Source organism: Hevea brasiliensis, chromosome 18, assembly GCF_030052815.1.
Source record: "Hevea brasiliensis isolate MT/VB/25A 57/8 chromosome 18, ASM3005281v1, whole genome shotgun sequence".
NCBI classification, from domain to species: Eukaryota; Viridiplantae; Streptophyta; class Magnoliopsida; order Malpighiales; family Euphorbiaceae; genus Hevea; species Hevea brasiliensis.
In genome coordinates this window covers 50,289,196-50,302,631 of record NC_079510.1, presented here as the reverse complement: position 1 = coordinate 50,302,631, position 13,436 = coordinate 50,289,196, and the positions used below count along the sequence as shown (strand labels likewise).

The 13,436-nt window shown below is 29.7% G+C and overlaps 2 protein-coding genes across 2 annotated transcripts; both read right to left on the bottom strand.

The window, feature by feature from the left end:
• Positions 1-4,628: 4,628 nt before the first annotated feature.
• LOC110666720 (uncharacterized) lies at positions 4,629-8,944 on the bottom strand. Its single transcript, XM_021827309.2, has 5 exons — positions 8,583-8,944; positions 6,871-8,212; positions 6,481-6,747; positions 5,885-6,040; positions 4,629-4,996 (listed from the first exon to the last, which is right to left on the bottom strand). Exons 1-5 carry the CDS (start codon positions 8,588-8,590, stop codon positions 4,877-4,879), a joined length of 1,893 nt encoding a protein of 630 aa, XP_021683001.2. The 5' UTR covers positions 8,591-8,944; the 3' UTR covers positions 4,629-4,876.
• A 2,493-nt stretch (positions 8,945-11,437) lies between these two features.
• On the bottom strand, positions 11,438-12,846 carry LOC110666745 (protein MOTHER of FT and TFL1-like). Its single transcript, XM_021827338.2, has 4 exons — positions 12,333-12,846; positions 12,089-12,150; positions 11,951-11,991; positions 11,438-11,798 (listed from the first exon to the last, which is right to left on the bottom strand). Exons 1-4 carry the CDS (start codon positions 12,531-12,533, stop codon positions 11,575-11,577), a joined length of 528 nt encoding a protein of 175 aa, XP_021683030.2. The 5' UTR covers positions 12,534-12,846; the 3' UTR covers positions 11,438-11,574.
• Between the last annotated feature and the right edge of the window lie 590 nt (positions 12,847-13,436).

The following is a 13,436-nucleotide window of genomic DNA, read 5'->3' as shown; positions in this document are numbered from 1 at the left end:
TGATAAATTTATAATTATTGAATTAAAATTATTAAATAAATGAAAAATATTTACTATTATAAAAAATTATATTGAGTGTTTTTATTATACTTTTTTAATTAAATAATAATTAATTATAAAATTAAATTTTTATTTATTTATTTATATATATAATATATTATATGAGATATTTGATACACATCAATCACTATTCTTTTATTAAGTATTTTCTTTCACTTAAATACTCTTAATTTTTTAAAAAAAAATAAATTGAATGTTTTTATTATAATTTTTCAATTAAATAATATTTAATTATAAAATTAAATTTTTATTTAAATAATTTCTATTTATTTGTCTATATATAATATATTAAATGAAATATTTTATACACATCAATCACTATTCTCTTATTGAGTATTTTCTTTCACTTAAGTACTCTTAATTTTTTTAAAAAAATTAAATTGAATGTTTTTATTACAGTTTTTTCAATTAAATAATATCTAATTATAAAATTAAATTTTTATTTAAATAGTTTTTATTTATTTGTCTATATATAATATATTATATGAGACATTTGGTACACATCAATCACTATTCTCTTATTAAGTATTTTCTTTCACTTAAGTACTCTTAATTTTTTTTATTTGCTTTATTTTTTTATTATTTTAAAAATTTAATTAAATATTTAAATTTTTATACATAAATTATCTCTAAATTATATTTTTATATTGAAATAGAATTTAAAAAATAGATTGCAAATATAATTACATCGAAAACTTAACTACAAATAAAAATAATTAAAAAAATTAAAGTTACAATATTAAAATTGTGGAATCGGTCTTTTGAAAACGTAATATATATTTTTAATATTTATTATATTAATAGAAAATGATAATATTTTAAAATTTAATCTTTATGAAATGTATTTTTTGTATATCATAAATTTATACGAAATGATAATTATTTTTGTGAAAAAATTATTTTATAAAAAATATATCATATTAATTTAAAAAAATACACTTTAAAAAATTTTAAAATATAGTATTTTTAAAAAATGATATAAAAAATTATTTTTAATTAATAATAATGTTATATATTTTTATTATTATTAAAATTAAATAATTTAATTCATTATTAGTCATTTAATATATTTTTTATTATATTAATAACAAAAAAATATTATATTTGTATATTTTTAAAATAATATTATTTTTTTCATTAATTTAATATATTTTTATAATCTAAAAATAATAAATATCGATTTACATAAATTATGAGATAAAAAATGAAAATTTTATGAAATTTAAATTATTATTTAAATAAAATAATTTTATTACATTTTAAACAAAATAATCATGGAAACTACTATTAATATATATAAAAAGAATTAAATAGGTATTTTAATTAATTATACTATAAATTAATTAAAATTTTATTCAAATTAAATTAAATAAAAGGGAAATTTTAATTGAAAATTTATTTAAGAATAATAATTTATTTTATTTAAAATGTAATTAAAAATTAAATAAAAAATAAAAATTACAAATTATACATGCATAATATTAGCATTATGCTAGTTATTATTTATGGAAAATTATTTAGCATACTTGCAATATTAAATTTTAGGATGTATTAAGTGAAAGGTTAAAATATAAGAGTGAGATGTTATTTTTATAAATTTTAATATTTAATGAGGGTAATTATTAATTTTTTATTTAGTTTAGTTATTGAATATAACTAATAATTGATAGTTATTTTTTTAGTTAATGGTTGATAGTTGATAATAGTTGATTTATATTAGTATTCAATAAAATTATCTATAACTATTGATATGTAAAATGAGTAATATGAAATATGAATATGTATATTTTATAATTTATTTTATTATTAAAATAAATATATAATTATTAATTTAATATATTAATTTCATTATTAAAATAATAAAAAATTAAATAATCTAATGAAAAATATTTATAATTTGAAAACTTTATAATAAAAAAATGTGATTTTTTCATAATAAATAAAAATATTTTATATTTAATATCATTAATAAAATAATAACGTTATAATTTACATAGATTACATTGTAAAATGTGGAAGAAATGAAGCACGCTCCAATAATATTATTTTTGAGCTAATCCGATTGAATTATTTTTAAATCAAGGTTAAGGTTCCAAAAAAATTAAAAAAAAAAAAAGCTATGAATTTAAAATGCAACTTCTATCGACTATTTTTTGCTTCTTTTTAAGATTTACTAAATACATTAATTCAACTGTTTAAATACTTATCAATTATTATCTGCATTCAATAGTTAAATTAAATTATTTTATGTAATCATTATATGCATAATAAATAAATTTTAATAATTGATTCTAAGAAAATTTATTTGGAGGATTGCACATATAATAATTATATTTTAAAATTTCTGGTATGGCACTTAAACCAGTGAAAATGTATTCTATAATTTGCGATTCTTTAACTTTAACCGTGCCCATCTGTAAAAAATTGTACCACGGTGGATTGCTGGTCTAGTATCTCTAATTATCTTTTGCAGAGTAATGCAGAGATGGACTTCGTTCTTCAAACTATGTTTATCCTTTAGCATATCTGGAAATGTCCCAATGAGAGAACTTTCAACCAACGTGATGTCACATATTAGGAGATGCTTTCATATGCTTAACATCACTTTAAGGAATTCCAGTTGGCTAGACTGCCAAAACAGCCTGATCAGACTTCTTTTACCAATGATCATGCAGGATGGAATGCTCCCCCACAAGGCTGCATCAAAATTAGTTTTGATGCTGGAGTAAGAGTTTTATTACAGCCATCGTCAGAGACCATCACTAAAATTCAATGGCCTGGAGTTTCAAACTCATTCCAAAAATCTGTTCTCCCCTAATTCTCGAGGCCTTGGCATGTTGAAAGGCTCTTGCAAAATTAAAAGGTTTTGGTAGAATTATCCTAAAAGGTGATGTTGTCATAATTATTCAAACGCTCAATGATAAATCATGCTTTTTGATAATCCAAAATATTATAAATGATATTTAAGTGTTAATTGCCTTTTGTTTATCCATCTTCTTTTATCATGTTAAAAGAATTGATAATATGACTGCTTATGAAATTGCCTCTAATATATTACACAACGTCTCCTTTAGAAGCAATTCCATAGCTAATGAATTTCCATCTTGCCCATGCTGCGTCGGGCCCCACAGGTAAGGACAGCGACGAGCGACGAGCAACGAGCCGAATTCAATCCGGTCAGAGTTGAAACTGAAGTTTTCAGTTCTTTGCCTGATGAAATGGACTGAAAAAACCGATTTTAAGTTCAAATCGGCTCATGACCACCCCACTAATAAATTTTATATTGTTTAAATCGGCTCATGATAATATTGGCTGCACATGTTTGACCGCAAGGCTTGGGTTGTGCATTCCTGGATGCGTTCTCCATAGGCAAAGCAAAGTCAAGGCTGTTAATGTAAAGATAAAAGCATGGCTCCGGGTATCCTTCATTGGTAATCCAGCCAAGTGAGAAGACCAAGAATTGCTTTAGGCTGTACAATTAAAATAGCCTCACTTCTGTGCGATGCAAACGACTTCTTTTACTTGCTTCGATTTAAATTCATTTGGGGCTGGATTGCTGAGAAAACGCGGGTCTCTCTCTAGTTAAATGGGAACATGAACACACGCGACAATGTCAACTGCCTACATCAAGAACAAGCACTCGCGTTCTCAAGAGCTTGCCAAATTTGGCCTTATACTATTCATTTTTAGCTGTTTTGGGAGTTGAAGAAACGGGGCTTAAAGCAAGACAAGAAGGCTCTATGCAAACAAGGTAATTTGCAGGATGGATCAATGCGTGATGGCTAAATAATTAAATTCAAAAGCTTAAGACTTGAGGATAATGTTACAGATTAGGGTTAAATGGAGCCTACAAAAATATATAATTAGCAAATGTATCGAGTGGCACCCTTTACTGAAAAACCAGGAAACCATTAAGTGTAATTTATTATCATTTATCATATCATCTGCACTGCCGATTATCAATGTGGAATATTATATCTATAAAATCCCGGAACATAATTTTCACAGAACAAACTCCTTGCTCTCTTTGTTAATGGATGGATCCAATGAATTGTATCATGTTGGAATAAAAAAAAGACAGCAAAAATACAATACAAATTCAACTTTTCTAGCCGTCATCAATTCAACTGATCAGCAATTTTTTTTTTTTAAATGGCAATTCAATGGTGCTAATACCTGCATAGCAGCTATCTCCTCTTGACGCTCCATCTAAGGATCTCTCTCTTCTCCATTTTAATACAATACATACCAATAAAAGAATTTGAAAAAGGTTCCTAGTAAAAATAACTAAACACTTGAAAATGGAAATCTAGATCACTAAGTACTAGAGAACTGGCATCCTGTCTTGTCAACCTTCACCATTGATATGATACAATATGATAGCTGGGAGCAAAGTTAGAAACCAATTCCAGCATTTCCGTGGTCATCAACTTATCATATAAAAACAACAGGAATACCTTTGAAAAAATAAATAATTAAATAAATAAACAATCTACAAGGAATACTTTTTAGGGCACAACCAACCGGAAGGGAGAAAAGAACAATAGAAAAGAAGGCAGAGAAACGTATGATTAAATTCTTGCTTATCACATTTTTGCTCGCAAGTTGACAGGCTAAGATGTAAGAGTAAATCCTATACGGAACATCAATTAGAATAAGTAAATACAGGGACAAAATTTTGCAATGAAAATAAAAGTGCTCAAAATTTTGATATGAACCAAAACTCTTGTTATTTCTTAGAAGTTAGAAGCAGTATAATTTTGATACTTGACACTGTCAAAATTGTTTCCTGGGAACAGCATGGAAAATAACCTTCTCATGGTGCCATCAGCCCATCAATTGTGTACGAAAGAGACTTTGCCCAGTCAGCTCTGTTAAGCAGTGTTTGTAATGTCTGCATTACATTGTATCCAGGATCCAGCTTCCGCTGCCAGCCCTAAAAAATTTGAATCACCAACAAAAGGAAAGATCCTAAATCACACTGAATGCTACAGAAAAGCAAAGTTAATATAATTGGTGCTGAAGGATGCAAAAAGGGAGTTCATTTGAGATTTTGCTAGTTTAACATTCACACAATATTCACATCAGTCTTATTTTCGCGTTGTGCCATGTTTGGTTTCCATTACTAAGGTCAGTGTTATTTTTATTTTACTTGTGTTCACATAGGCAGCCTAGATTGGCCTATTTTGTACAGTGAAGATTAGTTGTGAGCAGGTTTGTCACTGCAAACCTACATGAGCTTTGTAGTATCTTTTTATCAATTAAAAATTAATTCAATATCCATCCAAAAGAGTGCTTCTTAAGCTGGTTAGCAAAAGAATAGTAGTTCCATATTCTTCTGTTTGATTTCTCATTCCCCATCAACTATTTAGACAGGAATCCAATTTTCAGACCCCTTATTCTCAAATTCCCAGCTTCACAGCTTTGAAGTATCTTTTTATCAATTAAAAATTACTATACTATCCATCCAAAAGAGTGCTTCTTAAGCCGGTTAGTGAAAGAATAGTAGTTCTATATTCTTCTGTTTGATTTCTTATTCCCCATCAACTATTTAGATAGGGATTCAATTTTCAGACCCTGTATTCTCAAATTCCCAGGCTCACAACCCTATACCTCACATCAATCATACAAAGAATTTCCCCTCAACCAGAACAACTTTGACTCCCAGATACTTAGCATGCAATGGGCCATCTCAAGGCATTTAACTTTTCCTTTTTTATAATAACTTTGACACTTTGCCAAGCTAGTAGGTGGTCATAAGCAAAGTTCAAATGGTGGTGTCTTCGACCTAAAAACATTATGGCAACAGGAAGAGTTATATTACCTCAAGAACTAAAGTTGTGACCATCACAGTGCACACATTGCCATCAATATTGACTTTATGGCGCCTGACTTTCTGAAGTAATTCTTGCATGCACTCAGCAGGATGAATAAGATCACCCTCAGGAGTACCCCAAAAGGTGAATGCCTCTTCCACTTCCTGTTGAAAAAATACATCCAAGATTGAAATCACAAAATTATACAGGGAAAAAGATCTGTTATACACAAACTCCAGGGAGAGAAAACAATCAAATGCTCAAGACTTGTTATGTGAAAGGTCCACTTAAAAAACCGAAAGTTCAAAGGATTAATTGCATATGTACTAAGAACTTCAGCCATTTCAGAAAAATAAAAATGAAGGCTCATATACATTAGAAATTACCCAACAATGACAAATTAAGTTCAAGCTGAAGACCCCATTGAGGCCCTTCCCAGTCTCTCACCACCTAAAAGACCATAATTTATCTCCTAATTTGTCAATTGTAAGTTTGTTTACACCAAGCAAAACTAATATAAAGTTCTACCATCCTGATAGAGAAAATTCAATGCAGCCTTAACATAATCAATCCCAGTGAAAAAGTTGAGTGCTGGATATCTTACCTCAATAAAAGCTTTTGGATTTGGGCAATTCTGTTGCTTTGATAATCTCAGTGTGCACTCTGCTGCAGCGCGGCCATCTCGACAGGCAACAGCCTTAAAAAACTCAATTAAATTTACTTGATCACTCTTGGAAAGTTCAGCAGTCATACCCACATCAAGGAAAATGACATGGGGCTTTGATTTAAAAAGCCCTTTACGAGAAGACTTCTGAGACACCCGAACAAGGATATTTCCAGGATGCATGTCTGCATGAATAAAGTTGTCTACCTGACAGAAGAAACACCACCTTTTACTGACAGAAAATTAATTAATAATATGCATAACTGGGAGACATTAAAATGAAAAAGACAGTACCATTGCAACAGGAAATAAGTTTAAAAAGGTGATTACCAAAAGCATTTTCAGAAGTGCATGAGTCCCAATGTGAGCAAGCGCAGATTTAATTCGATTGTGTCCTTCAATTTCATCAACATAGTGTGAGACACATTCCCCTTGCTCATAAGTTTCCACTAAAACAGCAGGATGAACAAGTGGGTATACAGGCTTTGGAAAGGAAACATCCTTACATCTTTGGAAATTATAAATAAAGCGGCTCAAATGTGCAGCTTCCCTAGCAAGGTCAACTTGAGACATCATGAAAACAGCAAACTGCTGCACACTCTCATCCAACCTCAACCAGTTCAAAGTAGGAACGAAATTTGATATTTTAGCTACCAAGTTGATTATCTCAAAATCTCTCCTAATTGATTCACCAACACCAGGATGCCTGACTTTTACAGCAACTACCATAGGCTTCACCTGCTTTTGACCAGGGTACCGAAATCTCAAAGAGGCTCGATGCACTTGAGCAATACTTCCTGATGCAACAGGCACCTCTTCAAATCCCTCAAAAATCTCGGTAAGTTTTCGACCAAATGCTCTTTCAATAGTTTTTCTTGTGTAAGCAAAGCTATGTTCAGGAGCTTTTGTGTGTAGTTCCGATAGCTTTGTGCATAAATCTCTAGCAAATAAGTCTGGCCGTGTTGCTGCCCATTGACCCCATTTTATGAACGCTGGACCTGCTTTTTCTAGAGTGCGATGAACAACCTCAAGCCATATTTTCCTAAATTGTGGTCCACAACAATCTGCAAACGGGGCCATAATTAAGCTGGGTGAGAACAAAATTCCCAAATATAGAGCTCTTATTAGCAAAATAAGACCTTCCACAATGGCAAGAACCAATGAGATCACATAAGCATGCCCATCTTGGGCTCGAATGTACAAAGAATTCGGTAACGGGTAGCAGTCTGTTTCTGCCAACGTTCTCTGTGCCCATGCCACCTGCCCACATGTGATTGCAAAAGCACCAGGAACAACTAGTTGTGAACGTGTCAAAGCCAAGCTGACTGCTTGAGCAATCCTGCTTATGTTGGGGAAAGTACGGCCACTGGCAGAACCTTTACTGAAAAACCTTTTCCAAGCAAGTTGAGCATGGTGTGTTACCGCGTTATTTGCCGACACAACAGAGTACTTCCTGGAAAAATAGCTCCGGCATACATGATCCTTGACACCACATAATCCAACAGATGAATGCCCTCTACTAGGAGATCTATACTGTGCATAGAATCTGTATTGGGGTACATGTAAGCCAACTGTAACTACCGTCCCATACTTCCTAAATTCCGATTGGGTAGTTTTCTGGTTCAAAATTATCGACCTTACAACTCTCTTTATATTTCCTAACATAAAAAATCTGCATCCAACAGTTACACATATCACTATTTCAACATCTAATATTAATGCTAACCTTTTCAACAAAGAGCAATGCATTATACAATTGCCTGAGAAATCCATTAAGAGTAATATACAATGCAATTAGTAGCATTCAAAAAAAAAAAAAGCTCAAATTTCGAAATTGAGGTAAATCGATCACAATCGAAAGCAAAACCATAGAATTCATCAATTCTAGCTCCAATTTTCAAAAGGAAAAAGGAAAATCCTTAACCAAGTTGTCCCCCAAGAAAACATGAACGAGTCAACCAACCACAGTTCCAAAAATTCAGGGAAAAAATAAAACTTAAACCGAACAATAAAAAGAAAACACCACAAGAAGGGACATATACCTGGACATGGCGATCGGGAAGCGAGAGGACTGGCTGCTAGGTCTAACGCGCACAGGCAGTGAATAATGAATGTAGCTCTTGATGTTGTTGCAGCCGGGAGAATTTTCTCATGGATTCTCTCTATGTGCTTTGTTTCTTCTTGTTTTTGTTCCCCTCAACGGAGTCCCGATCCTATGATGTTGCGTTGTGCCTAATTCCCGGCTTTGGTTTAGTGAATCGCCGTCGTATCAATGGATTTTGGGTTGCAGGGGACGAGGAGGGGTAGAGGATGTTCGTTCTTCGCAGAGGCCAACAGCGCCAAAAAAAAAAAAGAGAGGAAGAATTAAATAATATCCCCAAAAACTTGGGTCCACAGTAGTTGCCACGGTGCATGGCTCTCGTGGACTTCGCCTTTGCGCTAGAGAATTTCTTTTTTTTTTTTTATCAAGGAGAATTTCTTAAACATTATAATATAAAAAAAATATATTATATTTTCAAATAAAACTTATACTTTGATATAAATTAGAAAAATTAAGAATTAAATATTATCTATATAAGTTTTAATTTTTTAAAAAATAATTATTAAATTAATCTCTTAAAAATAATATTATAAATATTTAAATAATATGAATGAAAAATTAACATTTACATTGATAATAATTCTTTATTGATATAAGTAATCTTTCCCTGTATGCTATGCATTTTTTTTCTTTCCTCTTTCTGCATCACATAATCTATTTTTTTTTTCTTTAGTTTATAAATAATTATATTCGAATTATATAATCCTCAACTACTAACATTAATAAATGAACTAAAACAATTTAATTATAATTCAATTTGTGACTATCATACGTGGAAAGTTCCTATTTTTCAGTCATCAATAAATAATTTATCAGATAAATAATTTTTAATTTATAAAAATAATATATAATTAACTAATTTTACATAAAATTAATAAATTTTATATAAATTGTATTTTTTTATTTACCTTTATAAACACCAAAAATAAATAAAAATTTCCCTTTTAATGAATAAAATTTTTTTGAGTTCACATTTTCTTTGCAGAAAAACAATTTTTTATAATTTTTTAATATGATCATTTTAGGCTTTTAGAATATCAAATCAGTTATACATTCAATCTTATAAAATTTTAATTTTAATTATTTGAAATTATTAACGTAATTATTAAATAGACCTAGATATGAGCATTAAATAAAGTAAATTAAGGCAATTTTCGTCAAAACAGGTACCGCCATTCCTAATTCTTGCCACCACATCACACCCCACCCGACCGAGAAATTATACAGATTACGGTGATTTAATTTTCAGCTTGGCAAACTAGTAGTATTTAGATAAGTATATAAATATAATTATATTTAAAAAAAATTATAGGATGGTTATAAAATTATAAGACTCACCCATACATACATGTTTACTTATGAAAATCCATATATATTTATATGTTTATTCATTATTAAATTGTTATTCTATGGAAAATTATTGAATTATCATTCCATGTAGAATCCTACATGGAATGAAAATTCTATGAAATAACTGCTTTTGTTATGTAATTTATCCTGTGCCACATCAATATTTATGTATTCACCTAGTACCATCACTATTAAAATTAGTTGCTAATCGATTTAACAACCGATTTAGTTTGTTGCAATGAGATTAGTTGTAAATAGCAACCGACTATCAAATCAATTGCTAAATTAATTAAATAAAAAAAAATAAAACATTTGGTAAAAAACTATCTATTGTTGTTAATAAGTAACCTACCAATTGCGAAAAATTTAGTTTCTTTATTTTTATAATTTTACAATCATTTTGTAAATTAGTTACTTTTGCAACTAATTTAATAATCGAAAAGTTGGTTGCTAATTTAAAAAATTAAAAAAAATTAAATTTCCAAATAATAAATAAAAAATTCAAATAAATAAAATTTTCAAAATTACTAAAATAATAAATTATTAATGAAAAATTAATACTAAAAAATTAATATAAAAATATTATAAAAAATTATTAATAATAACTATTATAAAAAATATTAACAAAAAATTAAATATAAAAAGATATTTATAAGATAAATTACTAAAAAAAATTACCACGTGTATAATAAAAAAATAGCTAAAAATTAATCCTACAAATAATTTATTAATAAAAAATATATTTATATAAAAATTTTTATTTAAATAAAAAATTAAAAAATAATGTAAAAAAAGATAAGAAAAAAAAATAATGACAAAAATATATGAGAAAGAAAAAAAAGAAAAAGTAAATGAGAAAAAATATGAAAAAAATAAAAAAAAATGAAGAAAATTAAAAAAAAGAGAAAAAGAAAATAATAAAGAAGAAAATAAGTAGTAGGAGAAGAAAATTAATAACAGTTTATACAAACAAATTTGCAATGGTTACAAGATTAATTATTAATAGTAATTAATTTTAATTAGTCAATAATCAATTCACAAATCAATAACAAATTAAAATAAAAAAAAGATAAATTTCTTTAAAAAAATTAATTTCAAAAATTAATTATTGCTAGCAATCGATTCACATATTGATAGTAATCAATAACTAAGTGAAAATTAATTACTAATTTTAAAGTTAATTAAAATAATTTTTTAATTTAACTAATAGCAATATCATATATTTAAATTTTTTTTAATACTGATCAACAATTAATTTTAATTTTTAAATTGATTAAGATAATTAATTATAAAAATGATTTTTTTTTTCAGTGCACATCAACATATACGCAATCCCGATCCACTTGAAAAATTCTCATCTAAAATAGAGTTTTAGAAAATTTTTTATATATAATCAATTTATTATTAATTTAAAATACTATTTATAATTATAATAAAATTCATATATAAAATATAAAACAAATAACTCATATATTCATAGCTTGCATTCATGGAAAACAAGGGTTAGTTTTTCCAGTTACTCTTCCCAGTATATAGAGTTACTGAAGACACCAAATATTCTGCAAAAAAGACTAGACAGAATATCAACATTTTTTAACTGCCGGTTGCTTGTGCGAATTGAAGTACACAGCAGCAACCGGAAGCCCAAACCCATATTGAGAAGCAAATTGGCGGGTGCTGAAGTTGCCCCGGCCATCTGGAAGTTGACTCCTTCCCATCAACGCACCTTTCTGCTTGAAGAGAGCAAACACGTATCGGTGAATGCCAGTAGAGGGCTGAGGTCCCATGTATGGCACCAACTGATATCCTACACCAACACGCACATTCACATCAATTTTTATCAATATCTTGCCATTCAAATATTGTATTTTTACCTGAAGCTTCGTCAACTTTGGAGTTTCTTAATCTTGTCCTTGTGAAGGATAATAAAAAATAAATAAATAAAAGGAAATATATAACCTTTGGCGGCATCGGATCCTTCTGGAATATCTACAACAATCCTGTGAGAGCAAAAGTTCACCGTCATTTACCCATGAAATTTAATTTACTTAACTTCATTGACAAAAGACAGATGGAGTATATATGCATAAAACTGACCAATGGAGCCACTCTCTCCATTTTGGTTCACTGGGACTTGGAGCGTCAGGATCAACCATAACCTATATATATGCTCATAATTTCAATCAAATACACATGAACACCAATATCACACCAAACTTTAATTACTTGCTCTGTAGAAGCAATTAAGAACATAAGAAAAAGGTGCTTTTTTTTTTCTTATTTTTCTTTTTCTTATTTCCATGGCTGGCCTAACATCGAAATGAGCTCAAATTCCACTCACCAGGGTATAGAGATCGGAGGAGAGACGAGAACCCAGAATCTGTACATGGGGCATTAGGGCAGCAGCAGAGGGCTTGATTTCACAGCCATTGGCGATTTGTTTCAACCCATAATGCACAGTGAACTCAGCAACTGGATTATACATGTCAAGAACTTCTCCGATCACATTTCCAACCACCAGTGGCTCAAGGGACCGAGCCATTGTTACGATCAAACAGGGACCCAGGTGGTGCCTGCCGTGGTTTTCAAGCGTATTTGGTCAGACCATGCAACGAGAGTCACTAAAAAACCTTTGAGCTTGAGACTAAAATTTGTGAAATTGCATGGCCGTTTGTTTCTTTTAGTGCATGTTTGGGGGGATGAATATAGACGAAGCGAGACCTGAGTGACAAGTTGCATAAGAATTGTTCATTCAGCGGGCACGTAGCGACTGTACAATGATAGTGCCACCGTACACGTGTTGCTGTTTGGCGTATCCGTCGACTGGAGCTGGCGGAATTGCTTACGGTGGATGGTTCTTGCACCTGATTAGTAATGGCAGTGAATGAGATTAATTAGTATTCATCTAATGGGCTGCTTTGCAAAATTCAACTTCAATGGGCTAATTTGTAAGTTGAAACCATCAGCAAGATGAAAAGGATAAAAGGATAACAGGTCTTTGATGGGTATTATTTTGCAGTCCAATTTGAGCATTAAGAGGGTCCTTCTAGTTCAAGGTCCAGATTGTGAGTCTAAAGAACAGCCCATTAAATTCATCGTACATATGTTTGGGCCATTTCGTCAGCCCACTTATGGTTTCTAGTAATATTATTTAGAAATAAGGGACAAATACGTACTTTGTGATTTACGCTTTTATTAATTGGGACTTTAAATTTTTATTTTTTTTTACTTAAGTGTCTATATTATCATGCTGCTAGAAATTAAGAATAAAATTACTATGTCAATATATACCAATGTGGTAATTCTCTATGTACTTTTAAGTTGATGTGATAAATGAACTCCACTTGTTTAACTGTATATATCAGTTTACTTGTTGATTTGCTCATAATAAAGAGTACAAGTCAGCCTATTCTATTTTCTCTCTCTGGACTTGGCACTGAATGGA

Bases quoted from the DNA above. Each gene is read 5' to 3' on its own strand.
- LOC110666745 (XM_021827338.2), bottom strand. From the start codon at position 12,533: ATGGCTCGGTCCCTTGAGCCACTGGTGGTTGGAAATGTGATCGGAGAA. The intron at 12,151-12,332 runs GTGAGTGGAATT...GCATATATATAG, and splicing joins CCTCCGATCTCTATACCCTG to GTTATGGTTGATCCTGACGC. The intron at 11,992-12,088 runs GTCAGTTTTATG...TTGCTCTCACAG, and splicing joins TGGAGAGAGTGGCTCCATTG to GATTGTTGTAGATATTCCAG.
- LOC110666720 (XM_021827309.2), bottom strand. The intron at 6,748-6,870 runs GTAATCACCTTT...TTCTTCTGTCAG, and splicing joins CACTTCTGAAAATGCTTTTG to GTAGACAACTTTATTCATGC. The intron at 4,997-5,884 runs GTAATATAACTC...CAAATTTTTTAG, and splicing joins TCACAACTTTAGTTCTTGAG to GGCTGGCAGCGGAAGCTGGA.